The sequence below is a fragment of the Sminthopsis crassicaudata genome, chromosome 2, assembly GCF_048593235.1.
Source record: "Sminthopsis crassicaudata isolate SCR6 chromosome 2, ASM4859323v1, whole genome shotgun sequence".
NCBI classification, from domain to species: Eukaryota; Metazoa; Chordata; class Mammalia; order Dasyuromorphia; family Dasyuridae; genus Sminthopsis; species Sminthopsis crassicaudata.
The window spans coordinates 537,729,053-537,756,916 of NC_133618.1; the positions used below are offsets into that span (position 1 = coordinate 537,729,053).

The following is a 27,864-nucleotide window of genomic DNA, read 5'->3' on the forward strand; positions in this document are numbered from 1 at the left end:
CATGATCGAGACTTTTTATTAAAGAACCAAAGTCACTTAATACAGAAATGTCTCCCAAAACAAAGTTGAAAGGTTGTCATCTCGTGAGTCGGTGGTCGCCCTTTTAAAGTGCTGTTACATCAATAATTACAACTAAAAATAAATTAAATAAATAAAGCCCAAAGATCAAAACTCAGTGGGGAGGGAGGTAGGGACGAGGAGGAAAACAGCAAAATAAATTAATTCATAAATAAATAAGGTTAAGTTAAACCAAATGCTGTACTAAGAGAATCACAGTACATTTATATCCATTGCACATAGCCACTTTGTCATTAGGAACGAGAGTTTAAGAAGTGGACATTACAGGTAGCTAGGACTTCAGACAGTGATCACGCATGGAACATCGCTGGCGGGAAGTTGATAACGTATTCACAATCGACAGTCAGTTACTGTACAGTTGGACCGCGTGTTCTCCTTCAGGATAGTTGGTGAGGGTTTCGTTTCGTTTCGTTTTTGTTTGTTTTTTCCTTGCCCCTCTTCCTTTGGTCCAGTTAAACTTTTGTGGTCCGATGCCCTGAATTTCAACTTAGTTTTAGGCGGTATTTACACTTAGAACCTCTTGAGTCTGAATCCCAGGGACCGAAGGGTAAATGTGGGGAGAGGGGGAAAGTGGGCCGAGGCTTAGGAGATGGAGGAGGGCGTCCGGAGATCAGTATTTACATCGGTCTGGTATAAATGGCTTGTTTCTCTCTTTCGGTTGCTGCCCCGTATTTACAGAGGAGGAGCATGGCTTTGTAAGTGTGTCCACGCGGCTCGGCTGCGTTAGGTTGGGCTAGGGCAGGAGCGGAGGCTTGAATGAGCAGTTCCCTGTGCAGTGACGCGGCGTCAGCATCTTACAGGAGAAGTGGTGCAGGGCATCATGGGCTTCTGGAAAGGGACAAACCCAGGCCAGGGGCCCAGTCTTATTCCCCTCCACACCCCACTCTAGAGAATTTTTCATTCCCCGCCAGGGGCCCAATCTTATTCCCCTCCACACCCCACTCTAGAGGATTTTTCATTCTCCCAAGTCGGGAATCTCACCTGTCTACTAACGGTAGCTATACAATTTTTTTTAATCCAATTATAACTAAATGCATTTCTCTATACCCAAATATCCCTCATTTATCCCCTCCATCAACCCCTCCCCTCTATTTGGACAGACCGAACACTTATTTATCAGTCTGCCAGGTCTTCCCCCTCCCTCTTCCTTTCTTTCTTCCTCCCTTTCCATCCTTTCTTTTCTTCTTCCTCCTCCTCCCAGGTCCCCAACTTCAGACCTCAGTGGGAAGGGACAGAATGCTTCCCTCACCTTTTAATTTCTGCTGGATGGCGTAACGAGCCTTTCTTTCCTGATCTAATTCGTTACACAAAGTGTCTGAAAAAGAAAGGGGACAGGGTTGGTGCCGAAGTGAATTCCACACCCATCATTACCAACACATCAGACTCTGTTTAGTTGGGATAACTCTTCCGAGTTGTGAGTTGGAAACAAACACACAGCCGCAGCACACTAGCTTATGACTGCAGTATGGTATAAGAAAGTAATGGTAGGGAATTGCGCTTAAAGGCAGATGGATCTAACCAAAATTAAAGCAAACTTAGGCATTACTTCCCAGGTAATTTTACGCCTCGATTTTTAATTTAGAAACCATGGAAATTGCCGCGATAAGAAGTTCAATCACTCCATGTAATGATGCCTTCAAGCCGTTTGTTGGGCTTGCTTGCCATTCTGAGGCTAATCAGAGTATACAAAGGATATTAAATAAAAAAAATAATTGTTAAATTACCTTCAATTTAAATCCAAATGACTGAACTAACATTACAGCCCCTACCAGACAAGAGGTAGTTATGGCCTCTTGCAAGCGCTCACCTGACTCGAGTCTTACCTCTGACAATTTGCAGCTGTTGTACCATTTCTTCTCTATAGGCCAATTCCCTCTTCATCTGATCCTGAAAATTATCTGTGCAAATTGATTAAGTGAGAACTGTTAAGTACAGTCCCCCACCCCCGCATGCCGTACTCAGGCTGGTGGCCCTCTAGAGAACCCCAGAAAATGTGTGTTTGGCGAACTGACAACAAATGTGTTTGTGAGCATTGGGGTGAGAAGGGATGGGCCGGGACATATTTGGACAGTTCTTTGCCTCAATTGGCCTGGTGGAGAAGCCCAACTAGCTTGGGCATTATCCTTCAACCTTGAGGCAGTTGTGGGAGGGGAAGGATGAGGAAGGAAAGAGGAGGAAATGAGAAAAGAAGGGGAGAAGGGGAAAGTGGGTAAAAAAAAGGTGGGGACAGAGTAGGAAAGAGGAGGACAGGAGGGGGAGAGCAAGGCAACTAGATTTGTCTTAGGAGGAAGGAAGAGGAGGAAGAATGTAAAGAAAAAGAGGAAAGAAGAGTAAAGGGGAGAGTGGGCAGGACAGGGGAGAGAAGGGTAAGCAGGGACATACCTTTGAGGCTCTGGAATTCCCGTTCCAATTTCTTCCTGAGCTCCATTTGCTCCAGAAGCAGTTTTTGCAGTTCGCCTGTGAGGAACAGCTTGGTAAGGCTTTGCAGGTTTTTGGACAGGACAGCTCTGAGCCCCAGACTCCTAAACCCCATCCCAAGCTTTCTGAAGTTCTTCTACACACTCAAGGTCATACTCACACCCCACTGCTGGAAAATCCTGCCCATCTCCCCACACTACTTCCATCCCCATTTGGCTTTGGGATCAGTGTCTGCAGACGGGGCTTGTCTTACTTTTCCCATTTGTACTCAATAGAAGGATGGTGGTGGTGGAGCAGGAATCGAAGCAATCTTCCAAGCCAGATACCAAGCTTCTAGAGGAAGTGGTTCTAGTCACCTCAGCTAATCAGTCATTTCCCCTTCCTTTTGTCACTTCCAAATTGAGTATTTAGTGGGCATCCAGAAAAGAGTTAGACCTGCTCTAATCACTACTCATTGCACTTTTCAGAGGATCAGGTCTACCTTATATCCCACTATTAATCTCACCCATTTAGCAGCCCTATAAAAACTAAAATTGCAATGTTAAAAGGAAACATGCTTCCAGGAGTTAGACAATGTATTTGTATGCATCTCTTCTTGCCCCAGTCCTTAAAACTCCAGTGAAGGGGCCTCAGGACTATTTTCCTACCTCCCTACATAAGTGTTGCATCTACCATATAATATTCTTCCTGTCTACAGAACTGTGGGATTTTAAAAACTGGAAATTTTTTTTAGGTGAGCAAACTGAAGGCAAAAGAGTTAAAAGTGATTTGCTCATATTCACAATGAGTCAATGATAGAGCCAAAACTAGAAGATCCATTATCTCATGTTTCCACTCTGCAGAGCTTTGTCTCCAGAGAAACCAGACATTTTGACTAGTTTTCCTTCTTTTGGCTGGAAGGCAAGAGATGGAAAGGATGGATCAGGGAGCAGGGAACAGGGGCCCTCTTCATCGATATAGCCTTCTATGTTTTTGCCAAGAATCTTTAACCCTAACTTCTGGGGAAGGCTCCTGGAAGCTCCTGAGAGCTATTCCTTTTCGAAAGTTTGAAGATTGAAAATGTCTGCCATATCAGGTGGATGTTACTGACACTTCTCCTTGAAAGGTTAACAAAATTTCTTTAAGGCAGAAACTCTGTATAAAATCAACAGGAAGTCCTTCCACACCCTATTCTCTATCTCTCTGCTTCTCTAAACCTTCCAAACTTTCTCTATTATAGGAAAAGAAAGGGAGAGCTGGGAATGGTCATTAGGATAATTCAGTCCAAAAACAATAGGTGGGATCAAGGCCCAGAAAATCCAGACATCTAAAGGAGAGAAAAAAAAATTCCTGACCTGCTTTTAAGTAAAAGCCAAATCTAAAGTAGATGAAGGTCCTTTTGTTTGTTCTTCAGACTAACCCAGTCTTCTTATCTACAGGCCTATGTTTCCAAAAAGATTGTTCGAATCACCTTTACTCTGGCCCTTCCTCACCCCAGACCCTAAGGTCTTGATATTATTCATTAGGTTAATACAGCAGATTCTGGAAGGAATGGGATTTTTATTTGGTAAAGTGCTTTCAGTAAGCAGCCTACACACACACACACACACACACACACACACACACGTGGACTTCCTGTCTCTGAAGACTTAAGTTTTAGAGCCCTCACCTCTGGCGAGGTTCTCGATGTCTTTCTCACCTATCGGAGTTCCAGTGACATCCAAGGTCAGTCCTTCTTCTCCTGTGACAGACACAAGAACAAGTCAGAAGGTCAGCAGCTGACAAGAATGTCTTGATTGAGTAGATTAGTTGGAAACACCTTAGTCAACTCATGTGGAAGCTCAGCCTTAAACTATCCCTTCTTTTCCCATGAGGGAATAGGAAGAAGGGAGAAGAGTGGATTCATAGTCTCCCCAGGGAGAGGGTTAATCATTTTTACTGATGTGTTTCCATATATCCAGCCTGGAGAGAAGACATTGGACTACCTTTCTGCATGAAAAGCCCCTTGCATTTCAGGCTCGGTGCCCAAATTTCTTTTTCTTTCTTAACTTCCTTCCTAAACTTAACTTTCCTAACTTAACTCCATTCCTTTCGTCTTCTCTTTGCGCTTCCCCCTTCCTGACTTTTGGCTTCCATTCACTGGAATTACTTAGCACAGGCTAGTATCAAGCGGAATTCTGTAGGCAGAGTAGAGAGGAATTTGGGAAATCGAGCCAACAGAAGAGAAAGTGGCTCATGACTGGCAAAGTTATTTAAATATTTATCCATGTGAAGCTGGAGGGGACAGCTTCTTACTGTTGATTTAAAACCTTTTCCTTTCCAATGTCCATATCTCCATCATGTGTATCTGCCCTTCAGCAGTCTCACCAAGCAGTCAGTAAGAGCTGTACACAGGTGAAGTTCCCCAGAGGCAGCTCCAATCTCTCCCTCCCAGTTCTAGGAAGAGGTGGAGATGAGAGCGGTAGAGGGGCAAGGAAGACAGAGCTGGTAAGGGTGTTGCAGACATGGAGGTTTACTCACCTCGGTCTGTGGTTACCGGACTGGGCTGAGAGACACTCCTTTGGTCTTGATAGGATTTCCTAGCCTCCAAATCCTCTGCCGTTGAGTGATTGTCTTCTTTATCTGGCTCTTAAAAGGAATAAACGGATTTTCAAGTACAAGCAAAGAAAGTATGATCGAATACATCCTTAATTACATAATTAAGGATAGGGTGCTTATTAAAGACCTCTTAGGGGAGCTGCCTAATCTCTCTGCTCTTGGAAGATTGGCTAGGCTCCCTGGAAGCATTTTCTTAGGTAAATCTTCACTCTTTTACAAACCTTCCTTTCCTCCCCCAACCCCATTCCACAGAACCAACCCATCAGAGACAAATGACCTACATTGAGTGGAAATACTGGGCCACTAGCTAGTGTGTGTGTGTGTGAAAGAGAGAGAGACAGATAAGGAGAAAGAGAGGGAGAGAGAAAAGGGGGGAGTTAATGAATTTGAGTTTCTTCTATATACTTTTCCATCATTGGCTAATGCCTATTAAACAGTGGCTATTAAAGGCATAGACAGGACTGGCTGCCTACTGAGGCACAGAATACACCTAGGAAAGTTTGCCTTGAAAGAGCTTTTTTTTTTTTTTTTTTTTTTTTTTTTTTTTTTTTTTTTTCCTTCCTCTTTTTTCTCTCCTCTCTTTCTGTTTCCACACACAATGACTTTCCTTTGGAACTCAGATTTGGTAAAAAAATAGAAGGGATGTACTAGATTAGGGATTCCAGAAAAGTCTTGCCTTGTAGGTAGAGGGGGAAAAAAATCAATTTTTATTTCCATTAACCTCTAACTAAAATGATTTAAAAGCATTATTCTAAGAAGGAACTCAGAGCTTCCACCAAAGGAGTCAATGATACTAAAAGAAAAAAAAAAAAAAAAGATAAAAGAACTTTCCTGCCCTAAAATTCTCTGATAACCCTCATATGGGGGGGAGAGGTAAGGATTGAACCTGTAATTCATTGGGTAGAGAGAGAGCTCCCTAGTGGGAAGTACCTTCTATTCTTTCAGGATGGCAACTTCTCTGTAATTTGCAAAGTTATAGTTTCCCTAGCATTGAGAGATTAGGTAAACCCAGATCTTTCTGCCTTTGATGCTGGCTCCATATCCACTAAGCTATTTTGTCTCTCAGGTTTCATATATATATATGTATATATATATATATATATATATATATATATATGTATATGTGTGTGTAAGATATTGCATATTATATATATATATATATTTATATACACACACATACATTCATCATTATATATCAAAATGCTTCCTGTTCAATTTTATTCCCGTCAACCACTGTACAATGTAGATGAATGATCACACACATCTCAAACAACCAACTACAATGTTTCCTCCAGACAGATCCACTCAAAGAAGCTGCTCCTTACTTGTATATAATAGGTGCCCAATCAATAGCCCCTGAATGGGTGGATGAAGTTAAAGGGGGGAAGCCAGTGTTTAGTGTTTAGTTCAGTGTTTAGAACTGAACTAAATGCATACTAATGAGAACGGAAGGGGGAAAGAGTCTTTAATTTAGTACAGTTTAAGTTGGTGGGTTTCTTTCTCTCCCTCTCATTATTTCTATTATCATATTCTCCTCTTCGACTATTTCAGCGAAGTCTCTCGGGTAGGAAAGAAGGGAGAAAGGGCCACCTTTACCATTTGCCTCTGGGTTGCAAAGGTAAGAGGCCGCCGTTCCCAGCGCTGAAGAGCTCTTCAGGGTCTGCAAGTGCTCGTCTCTTTCCTGCGCATACACCTGCAAAGCGGACGGGAGAAATCAGATGCAATTAGGGCGGCGGTTTGTTCCAGCCCCGAGGACCCTCTGACACCCTTTTGGGTCAGGGAAAGGAGACGCTCCAACAAGATTCAATTGGGGGAGGGAGACCAGGTGAAGGGAGGGACTAGTCTGTGTGCAAACAGACGGGCGGGTGGAACAAAAAGGGGAGGGGCCCAGAGTCCCTCTGAGAGAGTATAATGACCACCCTCACAGTCTAAATGACGCAGACGAAGAGGCCAAACGGCCTCCGAGACTGACATAATAGGTTTGTATTAAATATAATTATTAGTGCTCTAGAGAAAATTACCTGAATTAAAAATTGAGCCGCAGAGGCCAAGAGCTTTTCAAAGCTCATAGCCCCCACAAATTCAACATCCGTCTGATTTTTTATAATTTCTCCTCTTCCCTTTGCTCTCCTCCCCGAAACTCCCCGCATAAAAGTCCTAATAGATTATTTGGATGTAAATATACAGGTGTTCGAATCACTTTAAAAATATATGATCCTAAGCCTTGTTTGATGCTCAAGTAGAGCCGACTGGGCCCCAACACAAAGTTCGGAAAACCACACATACCCATACGCATGTATACATGCATACATAATCACACGTACACGTGCGCGCGCACATACAACTGAGAGCATCCCCCCAGTCACCGAACTACTTCGAGAAGCTCTTCTTTCCTTCCTTCTCCCACCAAGCAACCCCGCATAGTTTGTCACTGTTTTTCTAAACTTCCCTCAAGCCGCTCTCTGTCCAAGGAATAAAAATCTATTGGATACACGTTTAGAAAATTGGTAGCCAGGTTGTAACATGGAATCCGAGGAATCTCCGGATTCTAGAGAGACCTCCCACCTTTCCAATTGCTCAAGCCGCGTCTGAGGGTGACAGGAGTGCTCTGAGGCATTTCCCCCTGTTTTCTTTCACTTTTATGAATCCAACAATCGGATACAAGTGTACCACTAGACTTCCTCAAGCCAGGAATTGAGGAAACCCACTCCGATTTATATGTTTCATTTCAAAGGTAGTTTTATACGTGTTCTCTGCTATTCCAAGTACACAGGACCACTGAAAAGTCAGACATGCTGTATTCTGTCTCCGTCTCTTATTTCTGTCAGGGTGTATTTGTTTTTACAAACGCACTATGAAATGTAGAAATAAAATTGCCTTCCATAGAAAACATTACTCAAGAGCTGCGAAATCTTGGAAACGTTACTTGTAATATTCCGGGTTACAACGACTGTATACAATAGCAACAGGAATTTTTGTGGGAATTTTGTTCCACGGGACCCCATGAACAGTTGGAGGGGGTCGTGTAAAAAGTAACTGGGAAGAGGAGAGGAACTTCCTCCTGGGACCTGAGACATCTCAAATGAGATCAAAACTCCAATGGTTATGGGACGCCCAGCTAGGAAAGCTACCTACTCTGCATGACTATAGAGTAGCTAGACAGTCGAGGTGTATTCACAACACGACGTATAGTTCCACCACACACTGACTTGAGGTTTGGGGGACGAGCTAAACACCTGACTAAAGGTGATGGAGGCTTTGCTTGGCCTTCACACCGTGGGACCTCCTGGTCCCCCCCTCCCCCAACCCTTTGTAGACTAGATCCCAAGAGAAAGAAAATAAGCATAAGGGGCTCACCTTGCCCGGGCCAGGGCCAGATCCTGGAACCGAGCCTCCCAGAGCCCCGCAGGCCTCCCGCATCTCGTAGCTTCCGTTTTCTGGACTTCCATCCGAGCGTCTCCCTGTTTCCTCAGGCGCCCGGTCTCCGAAACCCGGGCGGCCGCTCGTCTGCGGCACGTGACGCCGGCGATGGTGGGGACTGCCACCATCGGATGAATCTGCTGGGCAGTCTCCCGAGGAGGAGGTGGCAGAGGAGGAGGAAGAGACTCCGGTGGGAAGTGGGGTCGTCAAGTCTCCGTCAGGGCCGCCGCCTCCGACTGACTGGCCCGGATCGGCCTCCTCCTCAGGTTCCGCTTCCTCGTCGTCGGGGAAGCGATTGGACTCCACGTCCACCTCCGGCTCATCGCCCGTGTCGACGTCGGGCGAGGCTGAGCGGTAGCTAGAGCTTCCCTCGCTCAGGAAGTCCGGACTCAAGTAGCCTCCAGCGCCGCTACCCCCTGGGCCGCGGGCAGCCCCAGCCCCAGCCCCGTAGGCCTCCCGGGTAGTGCCGTATAGCTTCGCTATACTCTCGGCGTCTTTTACCACGGGTCGAAAGGCCGACACGTAGCTACCTTTGCGGGCCTGGTGGGGCGGAGGGGCCTGGGGTGGCGCCAGGGGAAGGGGACCCAACGACGGGGGCAGTGGTTCTTCTACCCCGTCCTCGTCCCCAGGTCCGCGGGACAGCGCGCTGGGGCACCGCTCTTCACCTCCGAGGCCACCTTCCTTGACCGGTTCTCCCACCACCTCCAAGGGCTCGGCTCCTCCAGGGGGTACTGGGCCTCCGCCTGGGCCTCCTGTTCCGCCCGCACCTCCTGGACCTCCAGCTCCACCGTTTCCAGCCGCAGCTGCTGCTGCGGCCGCTGCGGCCGCAACCGCCGCTGCCACGGCCTTGGCCTGGCTCTGAGCTGGATAGGGTGGCACAGGTAGGCTGCCCGCCGCTGGCCAGAACATAGGAAAGGTCGGATAGACCGTGGCAGCCGCGGCGGCTGCAGCCACTGCAGCCGCATCTTTGGCTGCCCCAGCCGGCTGGTGACCCCAAAACATCGTACCTCCGCCTGGTCCAGCCCCGGCCCCTGGCGGTAAATGTCCTCCGCCGCCTCCGGCCCCTCCTGCGCCTCCACCCGCACCTGCCCCGCCAGCGCCCTTGGGATCACCCCCGCCCAGTACTGGGTCATCCTTCTTGGGGCACAAGCCGAAAGCTGTGGGGAAGCCGTAAGGGTGCGGGAAGAGAGGTGGTGGCAGCTTCTGTAGAAGGCCAAAGCCCTTACTGGGTACAGGGATCACCGGGTAACTGCGAACTCCGGTCCCACTGCCGCCTCCAGGGCCACCCCCGCCTCCTCCAGACAGGCCCAAACCCCGTTGCGGGTGAGGAGGCGGCGGCGGCCCGGGTGGCCCGGTAGGGTCATCATCGGCAGCGCAGCGAAGGCTTTTGTGGGGCGGCGGTCCGGGAGGAAGGTCTCCTCCGCAGCCTGGGCCGCCCCCTCCACCACCGGCCACTCCTTTTCCGGGGCCCCCGGTGCCGCTGCCGCCGCCGCCGCCGCCGTGAAGGGAGAATGTCCGCTTACGGGTTCCACCGTTGAACATAGCCTTGACGTCCTCCCACGCGTGACTCAGCTCGTCCGTGGCCGTCTTGTCACTGAGCTTGAGGTGGCGGCGCCAAGAGTTGAAGTTGGCCGCATCGGGCTGAGTGTACTTGGCCTCCGGGGTGCGGTGCGAGTGGAAGATGAACTTGTTGGGGGAGAAGTACATGCTGCAGTAGCCGCACTTGATGCACTTGGCGCGAGAACTGTTGTAGCGCGCAGGAATGAAGCTGCCTCGGGAGCCCCAGGCGCACTCGTGAACCACGTCGAAGGCAAAGTTTTCGGGCAGCTTGGGCGGCTTATGCTCTCCAAGAAAGGACTTGCAGAGCCGTTCTGCCTCGCGCTTTGTGATCATGCCACAGCGGCGCGACGAGATGGGCATAGCCCCGGCCCGGCGCAGGATCTCCAGCTGAACCGGGGTGCACTGCACACACGTGATGCCCAGGGCCACCCGCCGGTTGTGGATCTCATTGTAGCTGTAGTTCTTCAGCAGCGTGTTCGAGATTTGCGCCAAGCACAGGCGCTCCTGGCCGTCGATGACCAGGGAGACGATGGGGACCCCGTACAGGGACGTCTCGCCGACCTGGTTGGGCTTGAGGGTATTGGAGCCGGAGTAAGGCTGCAGCTCCTGCTTGGAGTTTGGGGAGGAGCTTCCTTCGCGCCCATTCCCCATCTGACTGGCGAGAGCCTCCATGCCGCCACTTCTGCAAAAGAAAAATCAGAGAGGAGATGAGCCATTTTCAGCGCCGCTGCTCAGTCCCGCCCAGCTGGGCGCAGGGAGCTGCTGCCAGCGTGGGGGGCTTCGCATTTGTTATTCACAACAGAAGTCACCCCCCTATAATAAGTTTCCTTTTATTATTAATACATGTGCTGGCGCTAGGACAAAAGCCATCAGGGTTGGAGGAGAAGGAGGAGGAGGAAAAGGAAAAAGAGGAAGAGGAGGAGGAGATATTTACCCTAAAATTGCCCAGCTTCCCTGGTCCCGAATCAAGGACATTCACAATCTGTTCTCTTCTCTCTCTGTCCAACCCGGTGGCCACACAGGGTGTGGGTGGGTGGGGACATGAGCAGAGAGATCCTTAAGAGGGGAGCCCCCGGCACATGGTGGTTGGAGGGCTGTCAATGTCCATTATCAGACTATCTGGACTGGAGGGGGCATGACTGGGCAGGGTCTGCTGTCCGGAGTTCTGAGTCCCTCTCTAAAAGCTATTTAGGGTAATTTGAGTTCCTAAAAGCACAACCCGAAACGGCAAATCTCCTCACCTCCGGCCTGCTTCAAGATGGGACTGGGGTGAAGGGAGAAGAGTGGACTAGTGCTCAAGTGTAAACAAACCAGTTCCTTCCCTAGTCGCCCTAAGCTCCTTTTGGCTGAAAGATTAAAGACGGAAAATTAAATGGTTTTCTTTTTAACTATTAGTGGGAAAGTCTGCCGTGGCCATAATAGTGTTATGTTTTAGAGCATTTTTTCTGATAAATACTCATTTTAGGACTGGGCCATCTGGCGAGGTGGGGAGGAGGATTTTCTGAAAAGTTTTTCAGATCTTGCTTCTCTTTTTGTTCCAACCGAAAAGTCCCTGGTTTTTCATTCATTAAATACTGATTCTCCACTTTCCAGAGTGCAGGATTTGGGTTTTGACTCCTTTAATTTCAGGTTATTTGTCTCTATTTTTTATTTTCCCATTATTTTTCCAAATGTGTCCACAGTTCCAATTTGAGAGCCTTGGCCGCTTCCTGAAACGTTTGAGAAGCTCAAGGTATTTTTGATCTTTAGGATCGCTCTTCTCCTCCAAATAAAAACCCGGTTGCTCCGGTTGCCGGAATCTAGCCAGCATTTGGCACGAATGGTTGTTTTAAATATCTGGTTTCTTAAGCTCTGGAAGAACTCCGATCGGCCACTGGCCCTCCACGTGTCCTTAATCACAGTAAACGCAGATCTGGCCTGGCCAAGGCTCTAATTTGTCTTGGGCCCAGGAAAATCAACCTTTCCCACCCCATAACCTTCCAAACAACCAAGATGACAAATTAATTTCAAGAAATGCAACCCCATCGACCCGAGTTGTCTTTTTAAGGAACCATGAGGTGAGGTGTAGTTATCAACTCTGCACATTTCCTTCCTTTGGTCTCCACAAATTGACCTGAAACAAGTTGACCATACCTAAAAGTTGAATATCCTTTTTACAACCTTCACTGAAGCCTAAAAGAAGCAAGGAAGCAGACAAGTCCAATGCAGGAACCTAGCAGAAGGATGCCTAAGCCTAGAAAATGAGCTTATGTAGGAGGGATTGGAGAGGATGAACAGCTTTTAAGGTAATTACACAATATCGCACCGGTTTCCCGAAAATGTGAGGGTCAACTGGCCCGCATCGAGTGAAAAAATCTGTCCTGGAGTCCCCGGAGGCTAATCCCCCGTCTGAATCCCAATTTGTTCAAGAGCCGGTCCAGAGTACTGTGCATAGGGGGACACGGAGGGGAATTGGGGGTAGGGGTCGTGGAAACATTGAATTATTTTGGAGACCAAAGAGGAGAACGTATTCCTGGTTTTCAGCGTTATACCTAGTTTCAGTCAGGCCGAGAACAGGGAACAGAAGGAAAAAAGGAGCCCCCGGAGACGAATCAGATTTCAGAGACTTGCTTCTGAAGCAGGGTGTCTACTGCCAGGAGGGAGCAGGATTGAGGAAAGGAAAGCCCTGAAGACCGGCAGTGAGAAAAATGAAAAAGGGCCGGCGGAAGGGGAAAGTGCCGTGGCCCCAGGCGGGTTTGGCAAAGCTGCTTCTCCGCCTCCTGGCGTGGGAGGAAGCAGAGGATGAGAGAGTAAGAGAGAAAGGAGTGGAGATATCCTGTAGCCTGAGAAACTAGCGGCTCGGTGAGCTTTTAGGGTTTTGTTTTGCAAAACAAATTAAAAATAAGAACGTAACGAAAAAAGAGACGACCAGAAAGGGAAGGGGCTCCAAACTGGACCCGTCGCTGGTACTCACCTAGAGGCGGCAGCTGGACCCCGGAGTGCAGGGTCACTCTCTTTGGGTGACGGAAGCGGCGGGAGTCAGAAATCGCACCCAGCTCTCTGGGTTACGGTGCGGGCCCACGTTTGCGCGGGCACACACACACATTCACACTCACACACACCCTTCAGCCCTCCCCCTTGTCACCCTCCCTCCCCCTCCTCTGCCCTAAGTCCCGCGAGCTGGGCCGGCCGCGAGCCTAAGGGAGTTAGTTATAGCGGAGTCCTCTTCACGGGAGAGCTCGGGTGAGTATCCTGCGCTGCTGTCCTCCCAGCCCGAGACGCAACAAGAGAAGTGACCACATGGCCGGCTCGGGGGCTGCGGCAGCAGCGGCGCCCGAGTCGGAGGAGCCGCGCATCGATCCGCTGACAGCTGAAATAATAGGCGGGCACAACCCACTTAGCGGGCGCACCTCGGCAGGGGCCGCACTTCGGCGGGGCCCGGCGCGCGTCAATCAGCCCCCAACCCGCCAGTCACTCAGCGCGCAGCCTCGGCCTGGGGCTGGCTAGCCCAGGGCTCCGGGGACCGGGAGGGTGAGAGAAAGGGGGAGGGGGACAAGACAGGGGGGTGCCCCGGGCAGAGTGCAAGGTAAGCGGCTGGCCCGAGACACCTGCGCCCAGTTCTGCACCTGCGGCCGGGCGGGCGGCGCCGCGCCCGGGAGAGGGGGGAGGGGTGGGGGCGGGGAGGAGGAAAGAGGGAGGTGGAAAGAGAGGAGGGAGAGGAAGAGATGGGTGAGAGGGTTGGGGGTTAAGGTCGGCGTACGAGGGGAAGAGCGTTGGGCTGGCGGGCAGGACCGGAGCTGCTGGCGCCCTGAGATCTGGCCATGATTGAGTGGGAGTAGGAAAGGGACATAAATGGGGGTCTTGGAAAGGAGGAGAACAGAAGCTGCTGGCTGTCCCCGGACTGGGATGAGGTGGGAGAATTGCTAAGGGCCCCCTGCTAACCTTTCGGTTATCGTAGCCACAGTCGTGCGTATTCCTAACCCTTGGGTCCACGAGATGGTGAGGGTGCGGTGGAGACCCTACCCTCAAAGCTCCATGCCACTCGGGCTCCAGGCAGCTTGGAAAGTTTGTCTATAGGGGGCCCGAGACCGATTCAGCCCCACGCTCGGGCTGATACAGAAATGGGCCGACAAAGGTAGCAGCTGCGTTTCGGAGATGTTCAGGTTGGGGGGGGGGGGCGATGGCTGGGGAAGGAAGGGGAGAAAGCAGCAAAGGGTGTCAAAGAAGGGCAAGGGAGAATAGGTGGCTAGAGGAGGCGGTAGAGATGGTAAGGTGGAATGAGCAGTGCCTGCGGCCCGCCAGGTTGGCTTCCCTGCTCCATCACAGCCTTCACTCCGAATCTCTTGTTGCCCCCTCCTCCTTTGGCCCTGTCCACTGAGGTCCCAGACGCGGGCAGGTCGATGGCGGGAGAAATCACCTAATTGTATTATTTATGTAGCACCGCAAACTGCCCCAGGTCGGAGGGGGAGGAAGACTGGTCGATGCGGGATGGGAAATGAAGACGCCACAGGAGCCAAGTCGGGTCGAGGGTGGTGGGAAGTGTATGTGTATGGGGTCGGATGGAAGGCTGAAGGCAGGAGAATTGGGGGGGAAGGTGCGGTATGACAGCATGCTTGGAAGCGCGAGGTCTGGGGCTTGCGGAGTTGAGGGCAGGGTGGGGACTGGCGTTTGGTAGCCATGGTCAGACATAGCCAGGTCATTCTCTAACCCAAAATGGTGGAAGAAACCACCTTTTCTCAAGTGTTGTGAAGGATGATCGATGAGAGGACCAGGAACCAGGCCTTTTATGCGTTTGTATAATATGTGTGCACTGGAAGTGTGTGTATGGGGGGGGGAGGGCGGGAGGCGACTATAGACTGGAGTGAGAGGTTTCTTTGCTTGGGAACTGGGTTCTTACTAAAGCAACAGCTACCTTTCTGGAGTCCTTGGTTTCAGGCCCTGAATTTATGGTAGGGCTAGTCAAAGCACACCAACAGAGTCAGGCAGGGGGAGCTGGAGGTCAAGCACATCCTTACCAATTTCTCTCTCTCTCTCTCTCTCTCTCTCTCTCTCTCTCTCTCTCTCTCTCTCTCTCTCTCTCTCTCTCTCTCTCTCTCTCTCTCTCTCTCTCTCTCTCTCTCTCATTATAGTCATTCCTTGCTTTCTTTCTCATTACTCAATTTCTCCCCCCTCCGTATCTTTTCCTCTCTGAGTTCTCTTTCCCTTTCTTCTCTACTCAGTCTATGTTCCTTCCAGTCTCTTTTCCTCCTGTTTAAATTACAAGTCAGCGAGCTTGTGTGTAGAAGGTAAAAAAAGCTCCTCTCTTCTCCACTACCCCCACCTCCAATCCTTCCTTCCCTTCCCCCCACAACGCTTCATGGCATTAAATGCTCTTAATGGACACGTTAATTAAACTGTAATTAATCATACTGTCCAGCCCAAGTTTGAACAATTACCCTAATCAAACAGAAGTTAATAACGGCCGGGGATGGCCTGAGGGCTCTGACTTCGGAGCCGCTGCCATCCGCGGGCCGCAGGAACCCTCAGCACTGCCGGCCTGCTCCACACCGCGCCTCAGAGCCTGCCACGTAATGTGTTATTAAGTGGAGTTTGTCCTTGGAAACAGATTTAGTGCTATAAATCTTCCCTTACCAACAGCTCCCAGGTCATCCCCTTCTTTATCTGTTCTCCCTTCTTTTAGGCTCTTCTTCCTCTTACGGTCTTTGCTTCTTTGCTCTCCCTTTTCTCCTTTTTTCACTTCTTTCGTTCTCCCTTTCCCCCTTTTCCTCACCTCTTTCCCCTTACCTACTCTCTTCTATCTTTTCATTCCCTTTCTCTTTTCACTTCGTTTTCTTTCTCCTATTCTCCTCTTCCCCTTTGCTTCTTTGCTCTCTTTCTTCTTCTTTTCCTTTTCTATTTCCTTTTGGTCTTCTCTATCTCTTACTTCCTCCTTGTCCAGTCTCTCCTTTTTCTTTATTTTCTCCCTATCTCAAATCGAGAGCCCCGGGATCAGACACTCTCTTTGGGAGGGGAGAAGGGAGCCTTGGAATCAGAATAGGGCAAGTCATGTTAGATTCTCTCTGAGAGTCCAGAAGATAGCCTTAGGGCATATTTGTTCGTTTGTCTGCCTTTTTTTTTTTTTTTTTTTTAAATTTGTTTCACCTTTTTCTCCCTCTTAAATTCATTCACTGAAAGACATAAAACTTTCTCACAGGAAAGTCATTTTCAGGAAACCTAGTTTAGTTTCTTTCTTTGTCCTGTGTCCTGTTCAATTTCTTCCTAAACCTATGCTTTTATCTATATGTCTCTTTTCTTTTTGTCCCTTTCTATCTATCATATCTTACTGTCTCCACCTGTTTCTTATAACTCCATCTCTTATATTTCTATTTTCTATTTTAATTGCAAACCAGAATTTCCTTCCTTCTCTCAATCTCTTTTTTTTTAAATCTTTCTGATCTCATCTGTTCCTTGTTCTTAGTTTCTATATCTCTGGATAATTCGGTCTCAGTCTCTGATTTTGTCTCTCACTTTTTCTATTCTATCCCCTTCCTTCCCGCCCCTCTCTGGGACATAGTAACCCATTTTCGGTATTACTGTTGAATCCGTCCCCTAGCTCAGTTACCCACCCCCCTGCTCTTCCCTTCTCTCCCAGCCTGGGCTCCCCCACCCCATAATTACAATCCCAGTCGGTAATTATTCTTCGCCTTTTAATGATTTTTTTAAAGAGATTTCAGAATCCCGCATCATTGTGACAATGACTGTGCAGCCAGGATGGGCCCGGGAGGCAAGAGAGAGGGGAAGCTGGTCAGCCAGGCCTTGCTGAACCACCCCTTGTGCCTTCTCCATCCCCACCACGACCCCATCCAGTGGGGTATTAATCACGTAGGCAATTGCATTGTGTCTAGCTGGGGTGCGATCACTATACCAACATTGCCTAACTTGTCTGGTCCAGTTTGGTGATTAGATTACCTGGAATTGAGCCAGGTTTGAAAGCTTGTGACTGGGCCCCCTCTGTAGAGGGAGCTCTCTGCAGTCCAAGCAAGATCCGCTTGATGGGCTCCTGGGATCTCTCTTAGAACCAGATTGGTTCTGGACGAGAATGTGCTGAACTAGTTCAAATGACCGACCCTACGACCGAATCTCAGGGTAGAAGAGAAAGCAACAGAGTTGCACTGGTCAGGGCTGGGACGGAACGTGGGGGCGGGATGAGTTCAGAACCCAGGACAATCGGACAGCTCCAGCTCCTTTGAAGTTTCCAATTAGATTTGCCGGAATTCAAAAGCAGACTTCACTCTGGGGCGCTCAAAGTTTAGGAAAGGTAGTGACTTCTGTCCTCTTAAGTAATTTTATTCGGAGAAAAGCTTCAACAAGAATCCTAGGCCAGGAAGGAGGAGGGAAGATAGTTTTGGAGGTGGGAACAAGATCTTAGGTCCTGGGGACACTGAAATCAAGGTCACGGCTCTATGCCAGGTGTTCCCATGTGGAGGCCTTATTTTATTTTTTTAAAAGAGGGGGAAGGAGAGAAAGAGGTGAAACGACTTTGTAGTCTAGGGACTGTCCGAGGGTCCTTCCCATAACGAAGATGGACAAGTTAGTTCTCTTAGTTTCCTTCTCCCTAACCCATCAGATTGCTAATCCTTGCTTTTCGGCCCAGGACCGTAAAGAAGAGAGGGCTGAATTTAGATTTTCTCTTTTTCTAGGGCCAGGGCTCGTGGGAGATAGAGCCCCAGTTCTAGTGATAGTTCTATCTCAGTTACCGGCACTTTCTGAGTTTACGCAACCGTCCCTCACTTTCGATTTTTAGAGCCCTCTTCTCAGTTCTCCTTGAGTTCGGCATTTCTTCGGCTCCTTTATCAATTATCCGTTCACTGAGCTTGTTCTTTCTTCTTCTTCTTCTTCTTCTTCTTCTTCTTCTTTTTTTTTTTTAATCGGATCTTACTCATTCTCATTTCACCTGATGTTTGCTTCCGCTTCTCCTCACGGCCCCCGCACCTCTCCAGTTCGCACGGCTTCCCTCGGGCACCGCGTCCACACCAAGTCCCACGCTCAGGTTATCTGCGCCCCGGAGTCTCCACAGCCTGCGCCCCCACTTTTGGCTCGGGTTTGGAGAGCTCGCCTCCTTCCGCAAGCACATATCTTTTAACAGTTGAATTAACGGCAGTTTTCGTCAGTTAATTAGGTTTAATTTACATAATTAGTACAGTATAAAGAGTATTGGGGATAATCATGGGGTACGTATCGCTTACTGTGTAAACACGTATTCTGAATTAAAAATCAGATGTAATTAAGGCGTGTAGGCTCTGTTTAGGCAGGGTTTTAATTGTAATGAATTTCTAATTAACACTCAATGATTGCCAAATGCAAAGGGCTGTAAAATTTTCTTGTAGTTTTGCTAATTTATTGTTTACTTAATATCTGTATATTAATCCGCCGGTCTGGATAGACACGAGTCTGGAGCTTGGGCAGCCTGGGCCGAGGGAAGGGCGAGTGCAAGCAGGGACTGGGAAACGGGAACCTCTAGAGCTGCCTCCTCTGCACACCAGTGGTGCTGACTAACTGGAACGAATGTCCTAAAAATCGACTGGACCTTTATCTGGAAACAAAGGGTGGAGGTGTGAGAACCTTGGGAGGGGTGGATGATGCAGAACTGCCGGGGTTAGGGGAGGAAAGTTTTTAGTTATGGAACTCTTGCTCTCACTTCTATCCTGGATTGAATTTTGAGGTGAGAGAACACCACCCAGGCTCCCACGGTGCAAGTAAATGTCCAAGAGAGACCACTGGACTTTAGGATTTAGATTTCCCTCTTGGTCCCCAAGCCTGGAAAATGATTCATTGTTTTGGGTTTTTTTTTTTTTTTTAAACTTTGCTTCTCCTTATTTTTATTTGATCTTTAAAGCTTAGGGAAGCTAAGCTATGGTGAACGTGCTGGGGAGGGGAGCAGTGCTTAAGAAAGAGATGGGGTGAGGAGCAAGATTTGAAGGTGAAGCTTTATATTAGTAAAATCTGACATTCAGAGAAACATCCAAATGAGATGCAAAGCAGCATTCAAATGAGCAGAGATTAATTTCGAGACTAAAGTTCAGGCATGCTTTATACTAGAAGAATAAAGCAGCAGCTGGTAGAGGCCAGAAGTGGAGAGTTTTGCAAAGATCTCTTTGACCAGACTGAGGGCCTCTAGTAAAATGTCTGTCTTCTTGGTGCTTCAACCTGCTTATCTCCCTTTACTGCTAACATTACAACAGCATTCTAGAATTGGTTTCTTCCTCCATTTTTCCACTCTCTTCCCCAACCTTGTGGCTATTCTGTTCTTTATCAAAGCTATTTGTCCCAGAACTGAGAAAAGAAGGTTGACCCAAGGTGTCTGGTCCACTACCCAAGGAACAGCTCTGGGGGGAAAAATTTAGCCCAGGAAGTAGGAAACTATGGATGGTAAAGGGGAGGTTTGGGAATTCCCAAAGGATTTCAGTTATCTCTGCTTTCTCTGACCCCAATTAGCCAAAGAGCCAAAGGACTCCGAATTTTTATTGCCTCAGGGAAACTCCCTCCCCCAGACCACAGCTGAGAGGGAATGGGGACTTGCAGAAAGCAGCCCAGATAATCTATATTCAGATATAGATGTATATATACACACACACACACACACATATATATATGTATATATTTTGGCTTAGAAGTTCTAATTCTCTGGGTCTCTAGAACTCTTTAGAGGGCAACTTCTCCAATGCAAAGTATGTGCCCAGGAAGTCTTTTTTCCTCCTCTCTCCCTTCCTCCTTTCTTCTTCTCTCTCTTCCCTCCCCTCCTTCCCTCCCTCTCTTCTTTCCTAAATTCATATATAACAGCCTCCTAATTGGTCTCCTTGCCTCAAAAGTCTCCATTCCACTGCTGCCAAAGTAATTTTCCTTAAGATCAATTATTTCATTCCCCTAATCAATCAGTCCCTATTGACTTTAGAATAAAATGTAAACTGTTTAGTTCTTAAAGCTCTTCAAACCTGGTCCCAACCTATCTTTCCAGTAATAATGAACATCATTCCCCTTCCTTTACTTTTCAATCTGGCAAACTGGTCTTCTCTTTGTTTCTCATGTTCCATGTCTTTGAACTGGCTGTACTACATGGTTTGAATACATTCTCCTCTTCACTTTTAACTTCCTAGAATACTTCTCTTCCTTCAAGATGGAGTTCAAGTGCTTCCTTTTACAAGAAGCCTTTTCTGATCCCTTTAACTGCTTACGTTCTAGCATTTATTTACCTTGTGGTTATTTACATTTGATATGTATGTTATGTATATTCATATATTTCTATTTATATAACACATACATATGAAAAATATTTTTATGTCTTTGTTGGCTCCCCTCATTAGAATGTAAATTCTTTGTAAATAGGGAGTAATGCATTGTTTGTACCTGTATCTCCACTATCTGTAACATAGTAGGTACTTAATAAATACTTGTTGATTGATTGAATGCTGGTTCTGGTCTGGGGGGATTTGCAATCAAGTAGCAGAATCAAGATTTAGACACAAAGCATTTAAAAGCATCCTAAATGTGTTAAATGCCACATGAATGACACAGGTGCAGACTTTTAGGGATTCAGAGGGAAGTGAGTCTCACAATAGGTTTAGATGGTAAGGGAAGATTTAATGGCGAAAGTGTGCCTTGAACCAGACCTTATTGGAAGGGTAGATTTTTTTCTAGGCAGTGAGGAAAATCCAGGCTAAGGGTGGTAATGGTGGTAGGGAAATTGTGAGATGGGAGTATAGATATGCACTTGGGAATGCAGAAGTCAAGCATATGGGATGGAGAAAGACCTTCCTGACTGACATAGGATTCCAAAACTAGAAAAACTGGAGCAAGATTACAAACTATGATCTTGAGGGTTCAGGACTTTACCTGATAAGTAATGGAAAACCACTGGAGAAGATGTTTTAGGAGGAGAGTGGTGACCTGAAGTTAACTATCCTTCCTACAAATTGTCTTCAAGGTTTGAATTATGCCTTCTAGCAATTCAAGTATTTTGGCTATATCCTTATTTTGAAGTTTGAGTAGGCATAAGAAAGGGGAAGGGGAAGACAGAAGAAGGAATAACAGCAGGGGAAACAAAAGACAATTTGGCAAGCTTTATACCTTTAAGGCAGTATGAAAGCAGACTTTAGGTATCTCTTGGCTCCCAAAGTCATCCCAAGCAAAGTTATAATCAAGGTGAATCGCCCTGGGCTAAAATGCCTGGTACTCTGATATCTGATTATGAATATAACTCCTTGAGGGCAAGGAATATCTTTGTTAACCACCTCATCCTAGCAAAGTGCCTTGCACAGAAAAAATGCTTATTGGATTGGATTGAACTGGAATGAGAAGATAGCAGCTTCCCTTTAAAAGTCTTGCTTACTTCCTTTTCTCATTCTCTTCCTTAGGGCTTAGAATTGCTGTGGTGATTGTCCATTTTTCCCTTTAGTGCTGCCACCAGTCCTGGTTTTTGTAACCTTTAAGATCTTTGATCTCTCCCAGAAACTTCTGTGTTAAACATAAGCTCAAAATCTACTTTTCTCTTTAGTTCAAAGATTGAATTTTTTCCAAAAGACCTTGCTATAATAATTTAGAGGGGAAGAGAAATAAAAATCATAGAAACAATGTTACACCAAAAAAAAACCCCGACATTATAAAGTCCTGCTCTGATGGTGAGGAAGTTCCTGAAGGTTCTGATAGCAGAATCTAAGATCTGATTGGCCAAAAAATTGTAAATCATAGGTTTAGAGCTGGAAGAGTCCTCAGAAACCATTTTGTTCAATTTGTTCATTTTATGTGAGAAAAACTGAGGCTTTTGGAGGTTAAATGACTTGCCTAAGGTAATACAGATAGTAAGTAGCAATAACAGGCCTATCAAATTGAAAATGTATTGGCTAGAAATAGACTCACCTCAAAGGGCCAATCTAGCTGAGGCCTCAATCTGAGAGGCCACAAAGTGTTACTTTTTATTTATTTTTTTGCCATAGCTACTTCTAAAAGCAACACACCAAGATGTAAAGGAATTTGAGTTTGTGTTAGTGGAGGGTGATCTGGATATAAACCCAGATCTTTTGATGTTTTTAAGTCACACAAGAAGAGAAGTGACAGATCATAAAAACTCTAATTGAAAATATCTGTAATCTATCCATAGAAAGTTGGCACAACTTCCAAGCACCATCATACTCTTACTGTCAAACTTAGTCTTAACTCAATCTGGGAATAGGTAGCACAGCAAGATGAATAAAATTCTGAAGTTTTTTCTTGATAGTATTTTATTTTTCCAATGATGTTTTAAGATAGTTTTCTACATTAATTTTTTTTTATTATTATAGCTTTTTATTTACAAGATATATGCATGGGTAATTTTACAACACTGATAATTGCCAAGCCTTTTGTTCCAATTTTTCCCCTCCTTCCTCCCATCCCCCTCCTCCAGATGGAGGTTAACCAATACATGTTATATATGTTAAAGTATAAGTTAAATACAATATATGTATACATGTCCAAACAGTTATTTTGCTTTACAAAGAGAATTGGACTTTGAAATAGTACAATTAGCCTGTGAAGGAAATCAGAAATGCAGGTGGGCAAAAATAGAGGCACTGGGAATTCTATGTAGTGTTTCATAGTCATCTCCCAGAGTTCTTTTGCTGGGTGTAGCTGGTTCAGTTCATTACTGCTCTATTGGAACTGATTTGGTTCATCTCATTGTTGGAGAGGGCCACGTCCATCAGAATTGATCATCATACAGTATTGTTGTTGAAGTATATAATGATCTCCTGGTTCTGCTTATTTCACTCAGCATCAGTTCATATAAGTCTCTCCAGGATTTTCTGAAATCAATTTGTTCTAACTTCTATTACATTCATTTACTGTAATTTATTCAACATTCCCCAATTAATGTGCATCTACTCACTCTCCAGTTTTTTGCCACAACAACAAAGCTACTACAAACATTTTTGCACATGTGGGTCCTTTCCCCTTTTTTATTAACTCTTTGGGATCCAAATCCAGTAGTGACAATGCATTAGTGTCTCAGTTTTCCCACCTCACCCCAACATTTATCATCATCTTTTCCTGTCACCTTAGCTAATCTGGAGTACCAGCAGAAGGTAAAAGAAGAATGAACCACATGAAGAGATCTAGGTTACTGGCCACATAGAGCAATCAGGTAAGCCTAGATGCTAGCTCTGCAAGCAAGTTACCTAACCTTTCAGTTCCAGTTTCTCCATCTATAAGATGGGGACAATAATACCCATAATATCCAGCATCTGAAGGCTTTGACAGCAGAATCTAAGCTCTGATTGGAGTACAAATGAGATAAGATGCAAGGCATTATTTGTTGATACATTTTGTTTTTATATCATCTTCATTTTCCCTTTTCCAACTTGGAGACTTAAGCCTTATGAAAGAGTTTAAAAGAAAGGGGGAAAAGGAGATAAAAGTGGTTATTAATCAAGTCTGATAATATATGCTGTGTTTCATCTCCATAGTCCTGCAAAGAAGTAGCTGGAGGTGTCTTCTCAAATCTCTTCCTTGGGGCCAAGTGTGGTCATTGAAACTTTACAGAATTATGTTTTCATTATTTTGTTGTGGTTCTTTTCCATTCACATTGTTGTAGTCATTGTGTATCTTATTTTTCTCCTGGTTTTGCTTCCTCGATCTTTAATCAGTTGATAAATCTTCTGATGCTTATCTAAGTTCTTCCTAATCATTTCTTACAGTGTAATCATATTCCATTACATGAATGTACCACAATTTGTTCAGCCATTCTCTAGTTGTTGGACTTCTACTTTGTTTCTACTTCTTTGCTACTAAACAAAAACACAAATTATGTATAAAGCAACTAAATAAATGTCAGTTGTATTTTACATTTTTGCCTTAAGTTTTAAACATATATTCCTCTCCTTAGAGGGCCATCTCTTGAAACATATTTGAAAAAGAGAGATAGAAAAAATATTTAACAAAATTAACCAACACATTCAAGACTCTGCCAGTATACAAAATGTTCCATACTTCTCTAATCTACTATCACTTGACAAAAGGTAGGGCAATGTCAGTTATTATTTTCTCATCACTGACCTAGTTGGTGCCTTGGTGCATGTTTATTTGGCAAATCCTTAGATGAAGCTGGGTTTCTCTATTTCACTTTTGTGTGACATGTAAAAGACCCTTAGTCAAAATGACTAATCAGAGGTATAAAGCAGGAAGATTGTTTATTAATCCTCATGAGGATTTCTCTTATCCATGAGATAAGAGAAAGAGAAAGCTTGAGGTAGGAGGGTTAAAGAAGTAGTAAAGATACACAGCTTTTATACAAGAGATTATCTCACAAGTACAAGAGCATTGAGAAGGCGGTGGTGGGGGAGGCATCTCATTGGTTGTTGCTATCCAGAGAGATTGGAATGGAAGGTTTCTGTTTCCCCGAAATCACCTGATTTCTAGAAAACAGAAAATCAGGCCTTCAGGCTTTATATAATCAAGCAAACAGTGTTTAAATTAATAGTCTAAATATGGATAAATGTCAAATACTGATAAATGCCATCAGCTCAGGTTAAGTAAATATATTTATAGCTGGCCAAGGCTCAAGTAAATATGGGCCTGAACATATTGTACTTATGCAGGTCACAGAGACACAAAAATAATGAAAATAAAATACAGAAAAATAATTTACATATTCCGGTAAGTTCTTCACCTTATCTCTCTATTCCACACACTTTTTAGCTAGCATCTGGACCTACCTATGTGGCCATTAACCTAGATCCCTTCATGTGGCTCATTCTTCTTTTACCTTCTGTTGGTACCCCAAGTGGACTTCTTTATTTTCTAGTTTTATCTGCCATAAGAAAGGTGAAAAAACCTTTTACTCCACTACCTCTCTATGTTGTCATATTAAGAATTCCTAGCTCAAATGCTAGGGAATGATTATTTGTTTCATTCATGTCTGACTCTTCATGATCTCATTTAATGCTTTCTTTTCAAAGGTGCTGGAGTGGTTTGCCATTTTCTTCTCCAGTTCATTTTATACTTGAGGAAACCGAGTTAAATGACTTGCTCAAGGTCACACAGCTAGTACATTTCTGACACAGTACTTTTCTAGAATACTACCATTAGTTTTATAGTCCTCAGAAAGAGGTTTGACCATAAAAGAAAGTGGGCTGGATATATGACAGAGTTAAGAATCATTCATTGCTGTATACCTAGTTATCAAGGGAACTATAAAAAATCCCCCAGCATTTTGGATGGACCTTCTTTGGTGCATTTGTGATACTGTAGAAAGCAGATGGGATTTGGAGTCAGGTGACCTGGATTCAAATCCCAGTTCTCCAACTTATTACTTGTGATTTTGAGCAAATTGTATCATCTCTCTGGGCCTCTCAGCTTCCTTTTCAGTAAAATGAGGGTATTGGACTGAAGGATAAAATTCAGTCCAATTCTGAATCATCCAATGATTTATTGAACATGCATGTGGGGATATGGATAGGTTACAACCAGCATTGTTGGAGGGAGTACACACATAGAAGAGATAAGAAATCTGCTAATTGTATTAAAGTAATTCAAATAATTTTAAAACAATACCAACAGAGGAAATATGTACACAAAATTAAGAATGGGTCTCTTTTTCATCATGGACATACCCAACATTCTGTGTATAAACAAAATCAGGCTAAAATAAACATCAAAGAACTTGTTGGGTAGGGGAAGGAAAAGGATACATTTAAAAACAAATGAGATATACAAACAAAAAAATAGATATACAAACACAAATTTTAAAAAATTTTAAAAAGTTAAAAATGAGCATTAAGGGAGTCATAGAAGAAAGGTACTTGGGGCATTCTGATAAGATGGGAAAAGGTAGATGAGAGTGGGGAGAAGTGCAGTCTCTTCTCAGTCATGGTGTGTGTGTGTGTGTGTGTGTGTGTGTGTGTGTGTGTGTGTGTGTGTGTAATGAAACAAATGTATTTATTATACATTTCCATTTCAGGTTGATGAATCAATCAACAAGGATGTATGAATCCTGTCCTATGTTCCAGGCCTTGCACTACATCAGGCACTGGAGATAAAGAAACAATCACAAGTGAAAAGTTCCTGACCATGAGAAGCTTATACTCTACCAAGGAGAAATACACATATATAAGTACATGAAAAATTGATATGAAACCCCCTTAACTTGGGCATCTGTACCATCATCCCTTCTTATTTCCACTTTCCTATCCCCTCACAGATATGGGATAGATCCATTATTCAGATATCATACCCAAAAGATATAGCTCCATTTGCCTCTTCCATGACCTGACTGTTATGCGTGAAAGGCCACTTTCCAGTTCTTAGAGATCATCTGTTCCTCTAAAGTAGTTTCCCTGAACTTTTCCCCAAGCTAATGTGGCTGAGATTATTCTGGAAACTTGGTATAAATCGGAGAGCTCAACAATAGGCTAAATGTGATTTCAGTACACACTGGAGTGGAAGGGTTTCTGTAAATAACATAGAATACCAGAGGTTGAATTTTCTCATGAGAGCCATCCAAAAGCCCTAGGGATGTCAAGATGCATGTGTCTAGGCTTAGAAGCAATCTTGTGACTTTCAGAGTCTTGTGACATCCATTGAGTAAAATTAGCAACAAGGGAAAAAATGCAAAATGTCTGGTCAGAACTCTTGCAAATTAATTTACATTCTGACAGAGTTTAAATATCAGCCTTTCAGCAGATTGTAAGCAATTATAAGTTGTTATCAAAGCCTGTTTAAGTCATTCTGATAATTCACATTGTGAGTCTGTTATGTTTGGTATTTCCTACTATGTAATGGAATAAAATACCTGTCTCATTCCTGTTTTACATTATAGATTGATTCCCTTTTTACTCTTTCCTTTGGGAAGATTTAGAAGGGAGACCTAAACATAAGCTTTGAATAATTTGTAGTCAGAACACTAAAGTGAGAGTTTAATAAGCCAAAGAATTCGAGCATTCAGACCTTACCTCCTCCTATCACTAGAACTGGAGGCTAACAGAACTGAGCTAGGTCAGGCTGCATACCTGGGCCTGGTACAAAAGGACCCCCTAACAGAGTGGAAGAGGGTAAACAGTGCCCTAGCCCCTCAAGCCCAGCAATGGTTGCTTTAATGTTACAATAGTGTTAAAGCTTTCCAATGCTCTCATTGACTGTTGGATGAAATCTGTGGAATTCTGGAGCTTATATATTAGCAGCTTCTTTCCCCCCCCTTCTTTCCTCAATAGTGAAAGAAATGAAGTTAAATGGAAAACTTGAAGACATCTTTGCTCTGGGCTATGTTCTCATTTAGCACAAGCATTTACTCTCTTAAGATGAAGGAATATTAGTCACGTAAAGGGACTGAATGGAGATCAGCTAAAGGGAGGGGTTATGAGTGCATGTGTGCTGGAGATTGGGGGAAGGGAAGGCAGGTGGAGAGGAGCTGGGGAAGGAGCTGGGGAAGGCTAGACTTGGGGATCTGTTTCCAGAAGGAGTCCAGTTAAGCAGTAAGTGGCTCACGTTATTATAATAGTGTATAATTTTGAGAGAGTGGATGTTGGGCTGAGAATATAACACTCAAAAAAATCTGGGTTTATATCCTTTCTTCTATATTGGCTATATGACCCTGGGAAAGTGACAACCTCTTGTTCTCATTCCCTCACTCTCAGACCCCCCCCCCCCATCCCAACTCCCTCTCTTTTAATTTTTTTTTTACATTTTGAATTGAAATATCAAAGAAAATGAGCATTTTTACATCGATAGTATAGTAGAAAAAAAAAAGATTGTGCACAAAACTGAGATCTCATATGTAAAATCTACTTTTCTGTTAAAATACATAAATTCAACATGAAACTTTCCAAG

At 45.2% G+C, this 27,864-nt stretch overlaps 1 protein-coding gene and 1 long non-coding RNA gene across 3 annotated transcripts; one reads left to right on the top strand and one right to left on the bottom strand.

The window, feature by feature from the left end:
- On the bottom strand, positions 1 to 11,595 carry SKOR1 (SKI family transcriptional corepressor 1). Of its 2 annotated transcripts, none has more exons than XM_074294726.1 (8): positions 8,431 to 11,595; positions 6,670 to 6,766; positions 4,996 to 5,103; positions 4,175 to 4,216; positions 2,461 to 2,535; positions 1,902 to 1,976; positions 1,328 to 1,393; positions 1 to 906 (listed from the first exon to the last, which is right to left on the bottom strand). In XM_074294726.1, exons 1-8 carry the CDS (start codon positions 10,723 to 10,725, stop codon positions 812 to 814), a joined length of 2,853 nt encoding a protein of 950 aa, XP_074150827.1. In that variant the 5' UTR covers positions 10,726 to 11,595; the 3' UTR covers positions 1 to 811. The 2 variants fall into 2 exon arrangements, with proteins under 2 accessions (XP_074150827.1, XP_074150826.1); XM_074294725.1 differs by having other exon boundaries at positions 4,145 to 4,216; positions 8,431 to 11,594.
- On the top strand, positions 407 to 27,855 carry LOC141558076 (uncharacterized). Its single transcript, XR_012486951.1, has 3 exons — positions 407 to 467; positions 23,104 to 23,185; positions 26,000 to 27,855. It is a non-coding gene; the product is annotated as an uncharacterized LOC141558076 (long non-coding RNA).
- Positions 27,856 to 27,864: the final 9 nt, after the last annotated feature.

Excerpts from the sequence above, each read along its gene's own strand:
- SKOR1 (XM_074294725.1), bottom strand. The coding sequence starts at position 10,725 with ATGGAGGCTCTCGCCAGTCAGATGGGGAATGGGCGCGAAGGAAGCTCC. Across the intron at positions 5,104-6,669 it reads TTGCAACCCAGAGGCAAATG|AGCCAGATAAAGAAGACAAT; the intron begins GTAAAGGTGGCC and ends ATTCCTTTTAAG. Across the intron at positions 907-1,327 it reads CATCCAGCAGAAATTAAAAG|AAGCCCATGATGCCCTGCAC; the intron begins GTGAGGGAAGCA and ends GTCCCTTTCCAG.